We start from the raw sequence: 14,325 nt of genomic DNA, 5'->3' as shown, positions 1-14,325 counted from the left end.
ATGGTACCAATGCCATCTTGACCGTTACCATAGATTTCTTTTTTGGGTAAGTGCATCACTGTGGATATAGATCTTACAAGGCCTACCGTATACCTCTACAATAGAAGTGAGTATAGCGTCGATGAAATTAAGCATACGGTATGAAATTTGGATTTGTTTGATTAGCAAAGCTATTTCCTACCCAAAAAAAGGGAAATTTTAAAGGACATTTAAAATCTTACTTATATCATTGATAATAATAGGAATTGATCCATTATGGCAAGGAAAAGTTTGACTCATAGGGAGAAGAAGAGCAAAAAATTGGAATAAAATATCCTTTGATTCGTCAATGTTAAAAAAAAAAAAAAATGCAAATTCTTCATCTATTATATTTTCATTCAAATATGGGGCAAAAATGCTCTATTAAAAAAAATGGTGGCTCAATTAGATATTGTCTAACAAAAATTAGAACACGAAAATGAAAGTGGGTTAAATAAATCAATGGACAAGCTTGGTGCTAACCCATTAGGAGTCCCTTCACGAATGAATGTATGACAAATATTTGAATGTTTGTTCGGATTAATGGGGGATTTGCTAGACAAACATTATTGAATAACACATTTTGATAAGAGATATGAATAAGAGGCTTCGAAAAAGCTGGTGTTTTCTTAATTATATGAAGCCAGTAAGCAAACAACGAACGTCGTTTAAATTGTTATTTGAACGTTCAATAAATCTTATCTTAGTACTAGTATCTTGAGAAGTTGACAATCTTAACAAAGGATTTTCACACAAGCATACTGGAATTGGATACAGATATTCAAAAGAAACTTTTGTTTCATTACAGTATTGATTTTGAAATTTGTAGTTTTTGCGGTAACTACGTCAAATACTAGCAACAAATTGTTTAACAATGATTGAAGATATTTATGGCCATTATCCAATAGTAAGAAGTGTAAAAAAGGAAATTCTCTATATACACATACAAACTACTGATGGTCATATTTCTTTTTATAGATAAATAGAAGAACCCACACATGGGTTTTGTTGGGCTTGTCAGAAATACAAACCTTTGGTGTACCAATTATTGTGCCGGAGCGAACCTAACGACCTTTCGCTCCTTGGACACACCCCAAGATATATGACCAAATCCATTTACACCCCCTAAAGTGTCAAAATGATATTTTAATTTTTGTTCAAAATTATTTTGTTTTTTGAGAATATTCTACCTTAATTACATGCAAAAAATGACAAAGAATACCACGCCCAATTTCATAAGCCAATTCGTGACACCCCAAAAGCATCAACAAAAAGATACTTTAATTTTTGTTAAAAATGAATTTTATTGTTGAGAGTGGGATTTGAACCCACGCCCTTTCGGACCAGAACCTTAATCTGGCGCCTTAGACCAACTCGGCCATCTCAACGTTAATAAAAATAGTTTTACCACTTATGTATTGAAATACTAAATAAGATCACATGGTCCTCTTGGATCAGTGATTTTAAATTATTTTAAAAATATGATCATACCTCTTTCAATCATCGTTACCAAGAATCATAGTTGATAAGAAAGTTCGACATGCCCAGAGGACCTGCTTATCTCCCCAAATACAAAATGTTACACATGGAAGATTTGATAATTTGTGTTTAAATATGAACATTATTAATTATAGCATGTAACTTTCTTAGTACCCAACTCTATTTAAAAAAAAAAAAGATTGTCATATTAGAATAGGACCCTGACTTTTTGTAAACTCTTTTTTATTCACTTTGGGCAACAACAATGGGAGGAAAATATTTGAAAAATTCAAACTTTTTAGAAGTTCAAATATCAAAAAAAGCATCATGGGGGTGGAAAAGCATTTTAGTGGGGTAGGAAATTCTAAAAAAATGTTTGATTCGTAGAATAGGAAAATGCCTATCTCCAAGAGTGTTCCTAGATCCTTGGATACCCCATCTTCCCTCTTCCTTGAGGGACCGAGCCTTCATTTTCAAACAAAGGGGTACCCTTTTTTCGTGAGAATACCGAATTTCTTCCTTTAATATGCTCAGGCCTTTGGGGGGGGGGGGGGTTTTTTTGTTTATTTTTTTTTTGGTGTGTTGCGGGGGGGGGGGCGGGGGGGGGGGGGGGGGGGGGGGGGGGGGGGGGGGGGGGGGGGGGGGGGGGGGTGGGGGTTGGTGGGGGTGTGTTTGTAGGGGGGGGGGGGGGGGGGGGGGGGGGGCCGGGGCGCCCCCGGGGGCCGGGGGCGCCGGCCCCCCCCCCCCGGCGCCCCCCCCCCCCCAGCCCCCCCCGCCTATTTTGGTAGATGAATTTATTGATTGACCTAATGAAAAATGGAACTCTCAAATGCTAGATTGTTGGTTTAACCATGATGAGAAACAAACTATTTTATCTATCCCAATTTTATCAGAGGAATTTGAAGATAAATGGGTGTGGAAATTATCTAATAATGGATTTTTCAAAGTGAAGTCTGCATATCATTGTTCTAGAGACACTACCAACCATTCTTAAGGGCAATCATCTCTCTCAACAAATGAGAATGGGGAAGACTTTGGAAAATCAAATCCTTGCCAAAAATCAAAACCTTCTTATGGAAGACAGTTCATAATGGTATTTCAACTCAACAAGTCCTCTTTATTAGGAATAGTAGTCCTTCATCTCTATGTCTTATATGTGCTTCACATGTGAAAACTACTATTCATGCATTATTCTATTGTGAGTTTGCAAAAGCTTGTTGGAGAGCTTCTCCCCTTAGAATTGACACAAATGAATTTGTAGGTAACTCTATTCACGATTGGTTGAATTTTTTGGATGCAAAATTTGGAGATTCTGGTCATTATGAACATGTGCATACGATCAGTAGTATACTTTGTTGGGTTATTTGGTATGCAAAAAATGAATTTTTATTTAATAATAAGAGTACTTCATTATCTAATACTATGACTTGGATGAATAGGTTACTCAGCGAAGTTCAGTGGGTGCAATAACATACTTCTTTCTAGGGTCCAATTGATAGCGTGGATGTCTCAGCAAGCAACAATAGTGCTTTAGATACAAAATTTTCACCACCTCAAACATGTTTCAAGGTTTTCTCAGATGCTTTATGGGACAAATCTTCGACGCATTTAGGGAGGAGTAACATTGTTTGGAGTCCTAGAGGACATTTTGTTATTGCAAAAGCTACTTTTGGGTTTGATTTTTCAACACTTGTAGCTGAATTAGAAGAAATTAGAGATGTTATATTAGTAATTTATAATTTGCTTATTAACTGGATTGTAATCTTCTCAGATTGCCTCATAGCCGTAAAGGCCTTATATGGCAAGGTCCAGTCTCTAGACTGGCCAAGTCATAGCTTAGTCTAGGAAATTTTGAGGGTCTTTGCTAGTTTCATTTATGTAAGTTTTCGCTTTGTCCATAGATCTTGTAACTCTCTTGCTGATTTCTTTACCCGTGGCTCAAAGAAATCTTAGCTTAATGGTGGCAATCCCCGCCTTGTTTTGTAAACACTAATCTCCTTTTCTCTAGCATTAGTTAGAGAGTTTAATATAAGTTATTATTTGTTCAAAAAAAAAAAAAAACTCTTTTTTGTTTAAGTAATCTACCTAAGTCGTCAAGAACGATTAGGGTCTTTGTCATGGATTAGTTGAATGGCTACTTGTAGTTAAATTCATGTGCCAATATTGGCATAGAAAACACACAATTAACCTGGCAGCCACTTAGTGGAAATCAAGGAATCTATCTCCAAACGTGATGGAAAGTGTTAAGCAATGGAATGAAGCTAAAATTGTGTAGGATGGATATCTGAGTGGCCTTTTCACCTTGTGAAGGCGGGTTGAAAGCTTCTTGGCAAGGTAATTAAAGGCCTTCCTTCCGTATCTGCTAGCTCTATGATTTTTGAGCACTAGACCAACATTGTCTTGTTACTTCCCTTGTGTAGAAGAAGCAAGCAGCATCGTAGCTTGTTTTTCAGTCCTTCCTTGCAGATGTGGATTCCAAATTGAAGAAGTTTGATGTTGTTCAAAACGCAGTTGCAGCTTTAAAACACTTCAGGTCTAATCACCAGGTTGAAGATGTATTAAGAAATAATCTCAATGGAAAAAATAGTTGAATGATTTCATATAAGAGAACCTCAAATATATAGGCAACATACATCCCATGCTGTTAGGTAACTATGAACAATAAAAGAAATATATAAAACATAGAAATACAATACATGGAAATGTTTGTATATAAATATAATACATGGAAATGTGTGTATGGAAATGATTTAATAGAGAAACCTAATCAAGCCAAAGCCAAATTAGGATACTGATGAAATGGAAGGATGAGATAGTATGGAAAGAATTCAAATGTAAAGAATGATGAATGGAAGGAATTCAAATGAGATGAGTGATGAATGGAAAGAATTTAAATGAGAGGATGAAATGATATGGAAATAATTCAAATGAGAGACAATTAGGGAAATGATGAAAAATCATCCTTATCACGCCTAATACTCCCCCTCAAGTTGGAGAGTGAATGTCAAGAACTCCCAACTTGCCTCTATGACTGAGAAATAAATCTTTTTCCAAGGGCCTTGGTGAAAATGTCAGCAACTTGAGCAGCACTAGTGGTGGAGGTGGGTTGAATAAGACCATGTCGAACCTGATCACGAACTATGTACATGACAATCAATCTCAATGTGCTTAGTGTGCTCGTGAAAGATTGGGTTCGCAGCAATATGTAAAGCAACTTGATTGTCACAAAATAAATATATTGGTCGAGGGACCATGACGCCAAGATCTTTTAGCAATGTATAACCACATGAGTTCACAAGTAATGACAGCCATAGCATGATATTCAGCCTCAGCGGATGAGCAGGACACAATAACTTGCTTTTCAGATTTCCAAGATAAAGGGCTGGAACCAAGAAATACACAATATCCAATGGTAGATCTTCGAGTCATAGGGCAACTTGCCTAATATGAGTCACAATAAACACAAAGAGATAACTCATTATTAGCAAATAAAAGAATCCGTTGTCCTGGAGTGCCATGGAGGTAATGAAGTAAACGATTAACAGCATCCATATGAGGTTTACGAGGCTTATGCATGAATTGACTAAGAAGATTCACAATGTGAACAATATCTGGACGAGTAATTGTGAAATAAATAAGTCTTTCCAATAACCGACGGTATGGTGTTGGATCAGGTAAGGGCTCACCATCAAAAGTAGTTAACTTGAGGTGTTGTTCCATTGGAAATTGAGTCGGATTAGCACCTATGAAACCAACATCAGTTAAGATGTCCAATGTGTATTTTCGTTGGTTGATGAAAATACCTTTCTTCGAACGTGTCACCTCAAGACCAAGTAAATATTTAAGCAATCTAAGATCTTTAATTCAGAAACGTTGCTGAAGAAATGATTTTAAGTTGGAAATCACAATTGTGTCAGACCCATCAATTAAAATGTTATCAACATAAACAAGTACAAAGGTAGATAAAGATTCTGTAAGTAGAGAAAATAGAGAATAATCAGCCTTAGATTGTGTATATCCAATATCAACAAGGGCACCAGAAAGCTTGAAAAATCAATTACGGGATGCCTGCTTAAGCCCATATAATGATTTGTGCAAGCGACAAACCAATTTCTCCCCCTTTCGATGATAACCAGGTGGAAGTGTCATATATACCTCTTCATCAAGATCTCCATGGAGAAAGGCGTTGTTCACATCCAATTGATGCAATGATCATTCTTTGATGGCAGCAATTGCAAGAAGTGTTCTAACAGTAACCAACTTAGCAATTGGGGCAAATGTCTCATGGAAATCAACCTCCTCAATTTGAGTATAACCCTTTGTCACCAAACGTGCTTTATAACGCTCAATTGACCTATCTGAATGCTGTTTAATTTTGTAAACCCATTTATAGCCTATTGGTTTCTTGTTTGGGGGTAAAGGTACAAGAGACCAAGTCTTGTTAAGGTCAAGAGCTGTAATTTCATTGTCTATTGCCTCCTTTCAATCAGGTGAAATAATAGCCTTAGCAAAGCTTGTAGGTTCAGTTATAGCATTGAGGGTCTAGAGATACCTGAAATGGGGTGAGGATAATCTATGATAGGATAAAAAATAAATTTCAGGAGTGAGAGTACCTGTGCATGAAGGAGGAGCTTGGGCATCCATGGCGTAACAATGATAGTCTTGAAGATGGGGTGGCGGTCGATGAACTCGAGATGGCCGAGAGATGGTAGTGGATGGGAGGGTGGGTGATTCTTCAACCGGTTGGGGAGAGGGTGTGGTTGATAAGGGTGGGTCTAACAAGATGGGTAAACTATCAATATATGAAGCTGCAATGGGTAAAACAGGCAATAATGGGGATGACAATTTTGAAAAAGGAAAATAATCTTCAACAAATGTGACATTATGACTAATGTAAACCTTATGTGTTTGTAAATCATAAATCATATACCCTTTTTGTGCATATGGATATTCAATAAAAACACATGGAGATGCTCGGGGATCAAATTTATGACGAATGGATGAATGGTTATGACCATAACAAAGGCATCCAAAAGTTCGAAGATGAGAATATGAAGAGATTTTGCCAAATAAAACTTGAAGTGGTGACTTACCATGTAACAGCGGGGTGGGTAAATGATTAATTAGGTAAGCGGCTGTCAAAACACAAAGATCCCAAAACTTATGAGGTAGACTTGCTTGAAAAGATAGAGCACGGGCCATATTAAGAAGATGGTGGTATTTGCATTCAACAACCCCATTTTTATTGGGGTGTATCAACGCAATTATGTTGATGAATAATACCATGGGTTGTAAAAAAGGCATTTGAATGGTGATTAAAAAATTCACGATCATTATTGGTTTGGAGTTGTTTAATTTGGTATCCAAATTGGGTTTTGATCATAACAGAAAATTCCCTTAATCAGGACCAAGCATCAGATTTATGATTTAACAAAAACACCTAGGTGCATCGTGAAAAATTTTCCGCAATAGTTAAAAAATATTTTGCACCACAAATTGAGGGAACAAAGTAAGGTCCCCATATGTCACAATGTATCAATTCAAAGCAAGAGGTGGTAGAAATTGTATTAGATGGAAAAGGAAGTCGAGTTTGCTTAGCTAAAGGACAAATTGAGCAAACACAATCTTTAAGAAAAGAAATATTATGATCCAAATGTACAATATAACTAGAAACCTTTAAAGATGGATGGCCTAAACGAGAATGCCAAAGGTCTTTGGAGGGTAAAACAACAGCAGCGACGGGATAATCCACCTCCAAATAATAAAGTCTATTGTACGCCTTGCCTAACCCAATCATTTCCTTCGTGCGTAGGTCCTATATCACACAATGATCATGATAGAAAATTATGAAACAATGAAGTTGTTGGATAACAGATAATAAATTAAAACCAAAGGAAGGAACATGTAATACGTTAGTGAGAAGTAAAGTGGGTATGTGACTACAATTCCCAATATATGTAACAGGAGCAAAACCATCATTTGGAAGACAAATAGATTTGGTGTGGAGAACAAGACTATCTAAATGAAATAAAGATAAGTCGGAAACCATATGAAGACTGGCACCCGAATCAATAACCTATAGAGAAGTTACTTTACCTACAACATTTGCCAATGGCAGAATGTTACCAGATTTCAACAGAGACAGAAGTTATGGTACTAATCTATGGTGAACGATGGTGTAATTGCTGAAGGGATCACAATTGTAGTAAAAGAGTGAACTGTATGAGAGGAATCCATTGAAGACGTAGTATTGGTAGCCATTGAAGAAGATGTGGAAGATGAGGAAGAAGAAGACGTGGCTGATGAAGATGTAGAATCATATGTTAAGCTAATACCATATTAAGAAACAATCTCAATGGGAAAAATAATTGAATGATTTCATATGAGAAAACCTTAAATATATAGGCAGCATACATCCCATCCATACTGTTAGTTAACTATGATCAATAAAAGAAAGATATAAAACATAAAAATACAAGAATGTTTGTATGGAAATGATTTAATAGAGAAACTTAATCAAACCAAAACCAAATTAGAATATTGAATTCAAATGAGAGGATGAAATGATATGAAAAAAATTCAAATGAGATACAATTAGGGAAATTAGAAAAATGAAGAAAACTCATCCTTTATCACACCTAATATTGTACAAGATGTAATTGAAATAGTAAATGGAGGGTCGGCCGAGCGAGCCAACCCTATTGAGTTCCACAAATTATGTCGGCCATATGTCTTGATAGCCATACAGCACTCGCCAGAAGGCAAGCGTGGCATATTTAGCCAACCGACCCTTTTAATGAAATTCGGTGCCATTCCTCTCCTATCTATACTCGTTTTTTCTCCCCAGTGTTTTCCTCTTTGTCGATGTGGGACTAATTCAATTCAAAAATGGCGAACAAAAGTCTTAATAAGGAAAGTCATCACTCATCAGTGGGGAAAAAGGAAAGTCATTTTCAGAGTTCTTGATTTCTCTGCTGGGGTTTCAGAAATTGATGTGGATTTTGGCTTGGTGTTCTTCTGTTTTGTGCCTCTTCTCCTCTTCTCCGTTCAACTATGTCTTTGCTTCTGTTCCCGTAGACCAGAATTCCGTCACTTCGCCTGGAATTCTACGATCCTGCCTCTCTTCCGGTGGATCGGTTTTCTGGGTTCTCTTTTCTTCAGATGAGAAGAATAGAGATAGGAAGAAGAAAGCTTAATTTCCTTCATTGATGCGGTAGAGCCGATTGGATTTTTTTAATTTGAAGTTCAAGGGTAATGAGGTAGTCTCCATTCCTATTGTAACTTAATAAAAAATATAATTTAAATGTAATTTTTTTTTTTTGGTAAACAGTACTTCATTCAGATAATTACAGACACAACTGCATGAACACAAAGGTTTAAACCGAATCAAGGAGCGGAAAGTGACCAAACTATCGTACATGCAAATATACAGGGTCATCTAGGCTAAGGGTTGGGTCAAGCCCAAAAAACCCTTAGAACAAAGACTGTAACAACTACAGTAGCAAAGAAATACAACACGCCTCAAGGGCGGACATACAACACGCCTCAAGGGCGGACATACAACACCCTCACAAGGGGACATACAACTCGCTTCAAGGGTGGACACAAAACTCGAGCGGGTTGTGGCGATTGTAGCATCAAAAATGCGGAGAAGGTTCAGACCTGCCATCCGACTCTGCCTTAGAGGCGTACCTGTCAAGCTTGCCGCAAAACAAACGTGTACCCAAATCTGGAGTTGTTTTGCGGTGTGCCCCAAAGAAATGCTACAGCCAGAGAAGTGATGTGTTATTTGAAAACGAAAAAAAGAAGAAGAAAGTATTGCAACCAGATCTACAGTAAGAACAAGCATATCTAAGGGGAAACCGTAGATCTGGTTATTAAGCAAGAGGGAAACGGAGACGGAACTAATGTGTTCAATGTAAATCCAACCTTGGAATATTTATGTTTATTAAACATAAAATAGAGTGTCAATGTATTAAGGCTTCTAATTTGCTCTAACTATTTTATATATGCAAGGCATTGCCTCTAGTACTAACGAGATTCAAATGAGGCTTAGCCCCTCACACCAAGGAGAATCAACCTCTTGAAATTCATAATATAGGGCGTTGGGTGTTTGCTAATTAAGTCACCATTGGTGTTAATATAGACCAATCTTTGTTGGTACTTCTTGTGCTTTTTTCAGATCATATTTGGTAATATTTTTAAGATCCAATAATTCTGAGAGGAGCATGAGCATCTCTGATGCATCACCAAACAAAAATTTGCATCAGATTATTGCTTGCTTTCGTAGTATTATTTGTGTACCTTTTTCTTTTTTTTTGTTAATAAAGAAAAATATATTAAAACATTAAGCTTAATAGTCATACATAATTCATCAGATTGGTTCAAGAGCTTAGTAACTAACCCTACTATTACTAATAGTGTTAGTACTAGTAGCCTTAGTTGCCATATTAGTGAAGGTTTCGACGAGTGTTGGAGAGTTATAATTACAAAACGAGACATTAAAAAGTGTAGACTTGATGCCTACCAAAATCGGAATTAAATTGATAGGCCACTGCTTCTTGGGAGGATTGTGTAAACCAAACTTGTTGAAAGCATTCCATGGTCAGCATTAGCATTGAATCCAATGGAACGATGTGCTAAACATTCAATATGGGCCTAGAATGATCATGTCACCAACCCTACATGTAAACGCATGCAACCAAATGTCGTCTTCTAAAAAATAATGTAAGTGAAACACACAACAAAGATACACATCCAAGCCACTCCTAAAAAGCCTCATTGTGTTATATTTGTAACCAACTACAAAATTTTACACAAATCTAGTGCAATAAACATGCTTAAATTTGTGTATTAAGAAGTTAATCATCTGGGTGGTTAACCATAACTAAAGCTCATGAAGAACTTCTGATGAGAAACTCTCTGTACAATCATCTATACAATACGAGAAGCTAGCCTGAGTTACCCCATATTCCAATGAACCTACATTCCCCATTCTGCAACGAGATAAAAAAAAAGAAATCAAACTCTGCTTACCATAGCAACTGGAAATGCAAAAGATTTGACTTAGAGGCTTCAGCATAGGGGTATCAATGTCACCTTTCATGTATTTATGTAACACATAGCTTGAGCCTGAAGATAATAGGAATCCTTGTATTTCCTGCCACTCCCTATGTGGATCCCATTGTGAATCCAGTCCTCACGATGAATCCAAGCATCCCGACCGAAGTCAAGAATTCCAAGAATCTGTCATAACAAAAGACTAATTAACAGTAGAACATGGAGATCAACTGAATGAAAAATTCTATATTACTCAAAATGGATTTGAAAGTAAAAACAAACTCTCCACAATTTGCAGAGTCAGATGCAGAAGACAAAAAACCATGAGGGTTATGGATGCAAATTGCAAGTTAGCCCAAGAAGCTTGAACCTACCCAAGGTAGGATGAAGAATTTCAGAGCCTGGTGGCATGGCCCGGTTCATAATAGACCTAAGGGTCTAGTATGGAAGGACATCACTTGGCCTAGTCCAACAAGTTGGTTACTAATGGGCTACACCTAGCCCACACTGGGATATAGAAGAATCCTAGGTTTTTAAAATATCTTAAGTCTAGAACACTCCCTAGTAATATCTAGAAATCCTAGAAGTTTCCCAATCATTAGATGAGAGACGTGTACATAATCCTAGCTATTTGTTGTAGACTACCTCACCTATAAATAGAGGTGAGCCTTATTTGCACAAACCATCCAAGAAGTGATCAACTGAGCTTGTAAGCAAGGGTTCCCAGGAATACTAGTTCTTTCTCTCCAAGTTCTATTTGTGTTCTCTCCCTTACTCACTCAGTTTGGAGTTAAGGACCGACTTAGTAACGAGTTGGTGCTAAGTGCCGGCACGGCTGACTTAGTCGAAAACTAAGGTCATGACACTGGTCTGGGATTCCCATCTTGTAGGTAGAGATTTCCAGGCTGGCAAGAAAGCTTCGGTTGAGCTCAGCCTGCACATATGTAAAAAGCACATTGACTAACATGGTTTACAACACCATTGGTGTAAATGATATATAGAACATACACAATCAGAATAGATTAAAATTCTTTTTTCTTAATTTTTGGGGTGCAAAATAACAAGAAAATGATAGAAACAGTGCCAAGCCTAGCCCACTAGGCCTAAGCGCCAGATGAGAGTGAGATACGCAGCCTGACCTTGGGTTTCTGAAAGCCAGTGCTGCAACCCTAAAAAAAGTTGTTTGGTTGCCATGGTCTGAAATTGCTTCATTTAATCTTTTAAAAACAGTTCCATGACAATAGGGATGCTCAGAAATCAAAATGGACAATACTGACATCACTAAGCATTCTGGTTTTCATTGAAGAATATAAAGTGGAAGATTCAAGATAAGATCATGTGAGGATTGAAAGGAATTCACCACTTAGATCTTTGTGATAAATGGAAACAAGTCACTTAGTTTTTGGGTGCACATGTCACCACTGGTATGTTGAAGACTGGTGAAAACATCTGTGTGCCTAACTCCCTTCAGTTGGGAAAAGGCTTGACCGATTGAACAGCGCTAAGAATTTTGTCACAATTAAGTGCTCATGAAAGTACGTGATTTAAATCATCATACACACTGGGGAAATGACGAAAGAATTAACATGAAAGCTACACAGGGAAATGACAAAAGAATTAACATGAAAGCAAGACTTACCGCACCACCTTTCCATGATACAAAAGTCGGATCTGTCCTTAGTTGCAGTACCTGTGCCAAATTAAAGTTGTTAAGGTCCATACTACCAATTTTGTGTCCTTGTGTGTTTGTGTGTTTTTTGGGGAGGGGAATAAGTACAAGTGGATAGTGACAAGAGCAATGTACTCTCTTTTAACATAAGCCACAAAATATTGCTTATTAAAGGAAGACTGCAACTTCAAGATTCTGTTTATGTTCTGCATCTAATCCTTGAATCAAACAGTTGAATTAGAGGGTTGTCTAGTATTTGCACAACTTTGAATTAACTTTTTCTTTTCTTGGTTGCTTTGGAAGCGTACTGTGGAGATTTCGTTGCTACCACAAATATTGTTAAGACTTAAGACTGATAATTTGAATTTAGCATTTCTCTGGACCACACAATGACCATGGAAAGACCTTTTTGTTCTATTGATGACAAGGCTTCTCCAGCGACCAAAGAAAAGAAGAGGTTGATTCTAAGTAGTGAAAGGCAATGCCTTGTCACCCTCGCAAATTGGTCACTTGCATCCAGGCCCTTCTCCAATGGCTTGAGTGAAACCATGACAGGCATGTTGTGAAGACAATTATATAGAGGCACTATTGACAGCTCAGTTATTAAAGATTTTTCTTTAAAAAAACATGCAAAATACCCAGAGCAGCAGATATTAAAGACACTCAAAACCTCCCTCTCTCTCTCTCTCTCTCTCTCTCTCTCTCTCTCTCTCTCTCTCTCTATATATATATATATATATATATATATATATATATATATATATATATATATATACACACACACACACACACACATATATAAGTGTGTGTGTGTGTGTATAGAATTGCTAGGTATTCAGCAAAGTGACTCAAAAGTGAAAAGTGCAAAGATAACAATTACTTAGTAATACTAAGGGAAGAACAAGTTTACATAACTTGTGTACTGCAATATGACATATGTCACATACTGAAGCATTAGCAAAAGAACTATATTTTCCTCATGCATTTGCAACTTGACACACTAGCATACTAAAAAGAATTAGCCTTCTGAAAATCATGAAAACAGTAGAATAAACTAACCTCAACGGTATCAACTGCTTCATTTGAAGGAATGGCATGCAAAACCCTGCAAAAAGCAAGAGATCAAATGGCAAAGCAAATATAAAGGAATGGATAAAATTAAGCTGTTTTACTCTAAACTAAGATTTACCACAATTTTCAAGGGAAGCAAAAAAGGAATACCTAGACCAGATACTGAATAAGTCCCCAGCCCAATATTCAGACAACATGCAGTAGATGAACTTCTAACCATCAAACTGCACCTTAACAAACACTCAGAACTTACTAGAGACTTCTAGATGAAGCACAATACATAATGGTTCTTACTATTTTCTTTATGACCTCTTCCCCTCTCCCTCCACCCTACTCACCTTTCCTTTCTTTTTCTTCCACAATATATTTTCCCAGACTTTTTTTTCTTTCTTTTTTCGTCCCAGGTATTATCAAGTAAATTAGTACATGTGATAACCCCCCCCCCCAAAAAAAAAAAAAAAAAAAAAAAAAAAGAAAAGAATAAAAAGTTGAAAATCATACATATGGATGGGCAGAATCTACTAGGTCTAAAGAATTTTTTGGAAGAATTTCATGCCAAAAATTAGAAAGCAGATGACTGAAAACTGTAAACATTACAGAGTTTCTTCTTCTCAATCTTGCTTCTCTTATTTTCTATCTTACTTTATTTTGATTCATTGGGTTCTGTACATCAATGCACCAGCAATTGCTAGGGCCATGGCACTGTGCTGTCTCATCAATTTGGAATAGGATCTTTTTAACAATTGTGGGTTTTAATCTCATATAAGCAGGTTTAACCTAAACTACTCCACCAATTTGAATAATCAGTGGCAGGGAGTTAAAAAAGAAAAGATATGCCTATATATCATGTTAGTGACAATCAGCCCATTTCAAAGACATAATACATAGCCATGATGTGGTAGACATGGTTATCACCAAACAAATATCATATGGAAAGTTCTTCAAGTTGGCCTGATGTGAAAAAATTACTAAAATGCTACTGGATTTCTATAAATGTGAAATTGCTTTTTAGTCATTTTGCAAAGTTC

At 36.8% G+C, this 14,325-nt stretch overlaps 1 protein-coding gene and 2 non-coding genes across 4 annotated transcripts in view; all 3 read right to left on the bottom strand.

Annotated features, from left to right (window-relative positions):
- Positions 1-1,325: 1,325 nt before the first annotated feature.
- Positions 1,326-1,406, bottom strand: TRNAL-AAG (transfer RNA leucine (anticodon AAG)). Its single transcript has one exon. It is a non-coding gene; the product is annotated as a tRNA-Leu (tRNA).
- A 6,763-nt stretch (positions 1,407-8,169) lies between these two features.
- On the bottom strand, positions 8,170-8,293 carry LOC149028323 (U11 spliceosomal RNA). The gene has a single exon (XR_016171358.1). It is a non-coding gene; the product is annotated as a U11 spliceosomal RNA (small nuclear RNA).
- Positions 8,294-9,607: 1,314 nt separating this feature from the next.
- ARP9 (actin-related protein 9) overlaps positions 9,608-14,325 on the bottom strand; it is a 56,253-nt gene continuing 51,535 nt past the window's right edge. Inside the window, exons 18-21 of one of the 2 annotated variants that reach the window (XM_089135861.1) lie at positions 13,286-13,331; positions 12,197-12,247; positions 10,597-10,743; positions 9,608-10,493 (exon numbers count right to left, since the gene is read on the bottom strand). In XM_089135861.1, the coding sequence (XP_088991987.1) occupies positions 10,600-10,743; positions 12,197-12,247; positions 13,286-13,331 (241 nt within the window). In that variant the 3' untranslated portion in view covers positions 9,608-10,493; positions 10,597-10,599. Of the gene's footprint in view, positions 10,744-12,196; positions 12,248-13,285; positions 13,332-14,325 lie in introns of both variants that reach the window. The other variant, XM_089135853.1, reaches the window with a different exon arrangement.

Source organism: Hakea prostrata, chromosome 1 (genome assembly GCF_041222555.1).
Source record: "Hakea prostrata isolate BN-2017 chromosome 1, UWA_Hpros_2, whole genome shotgun sequence".
NCBI classification, from domain to species: domain Eukaryota; kingdom Viridiplantae; phylum Streptophyta; class Magnoliopsida; order Proteales; family Proteaceae; genus Hakea; species Hakea prostrata.
This window is presented reverse-complemented; position numbering and strand designations above follow the sequence as displayed.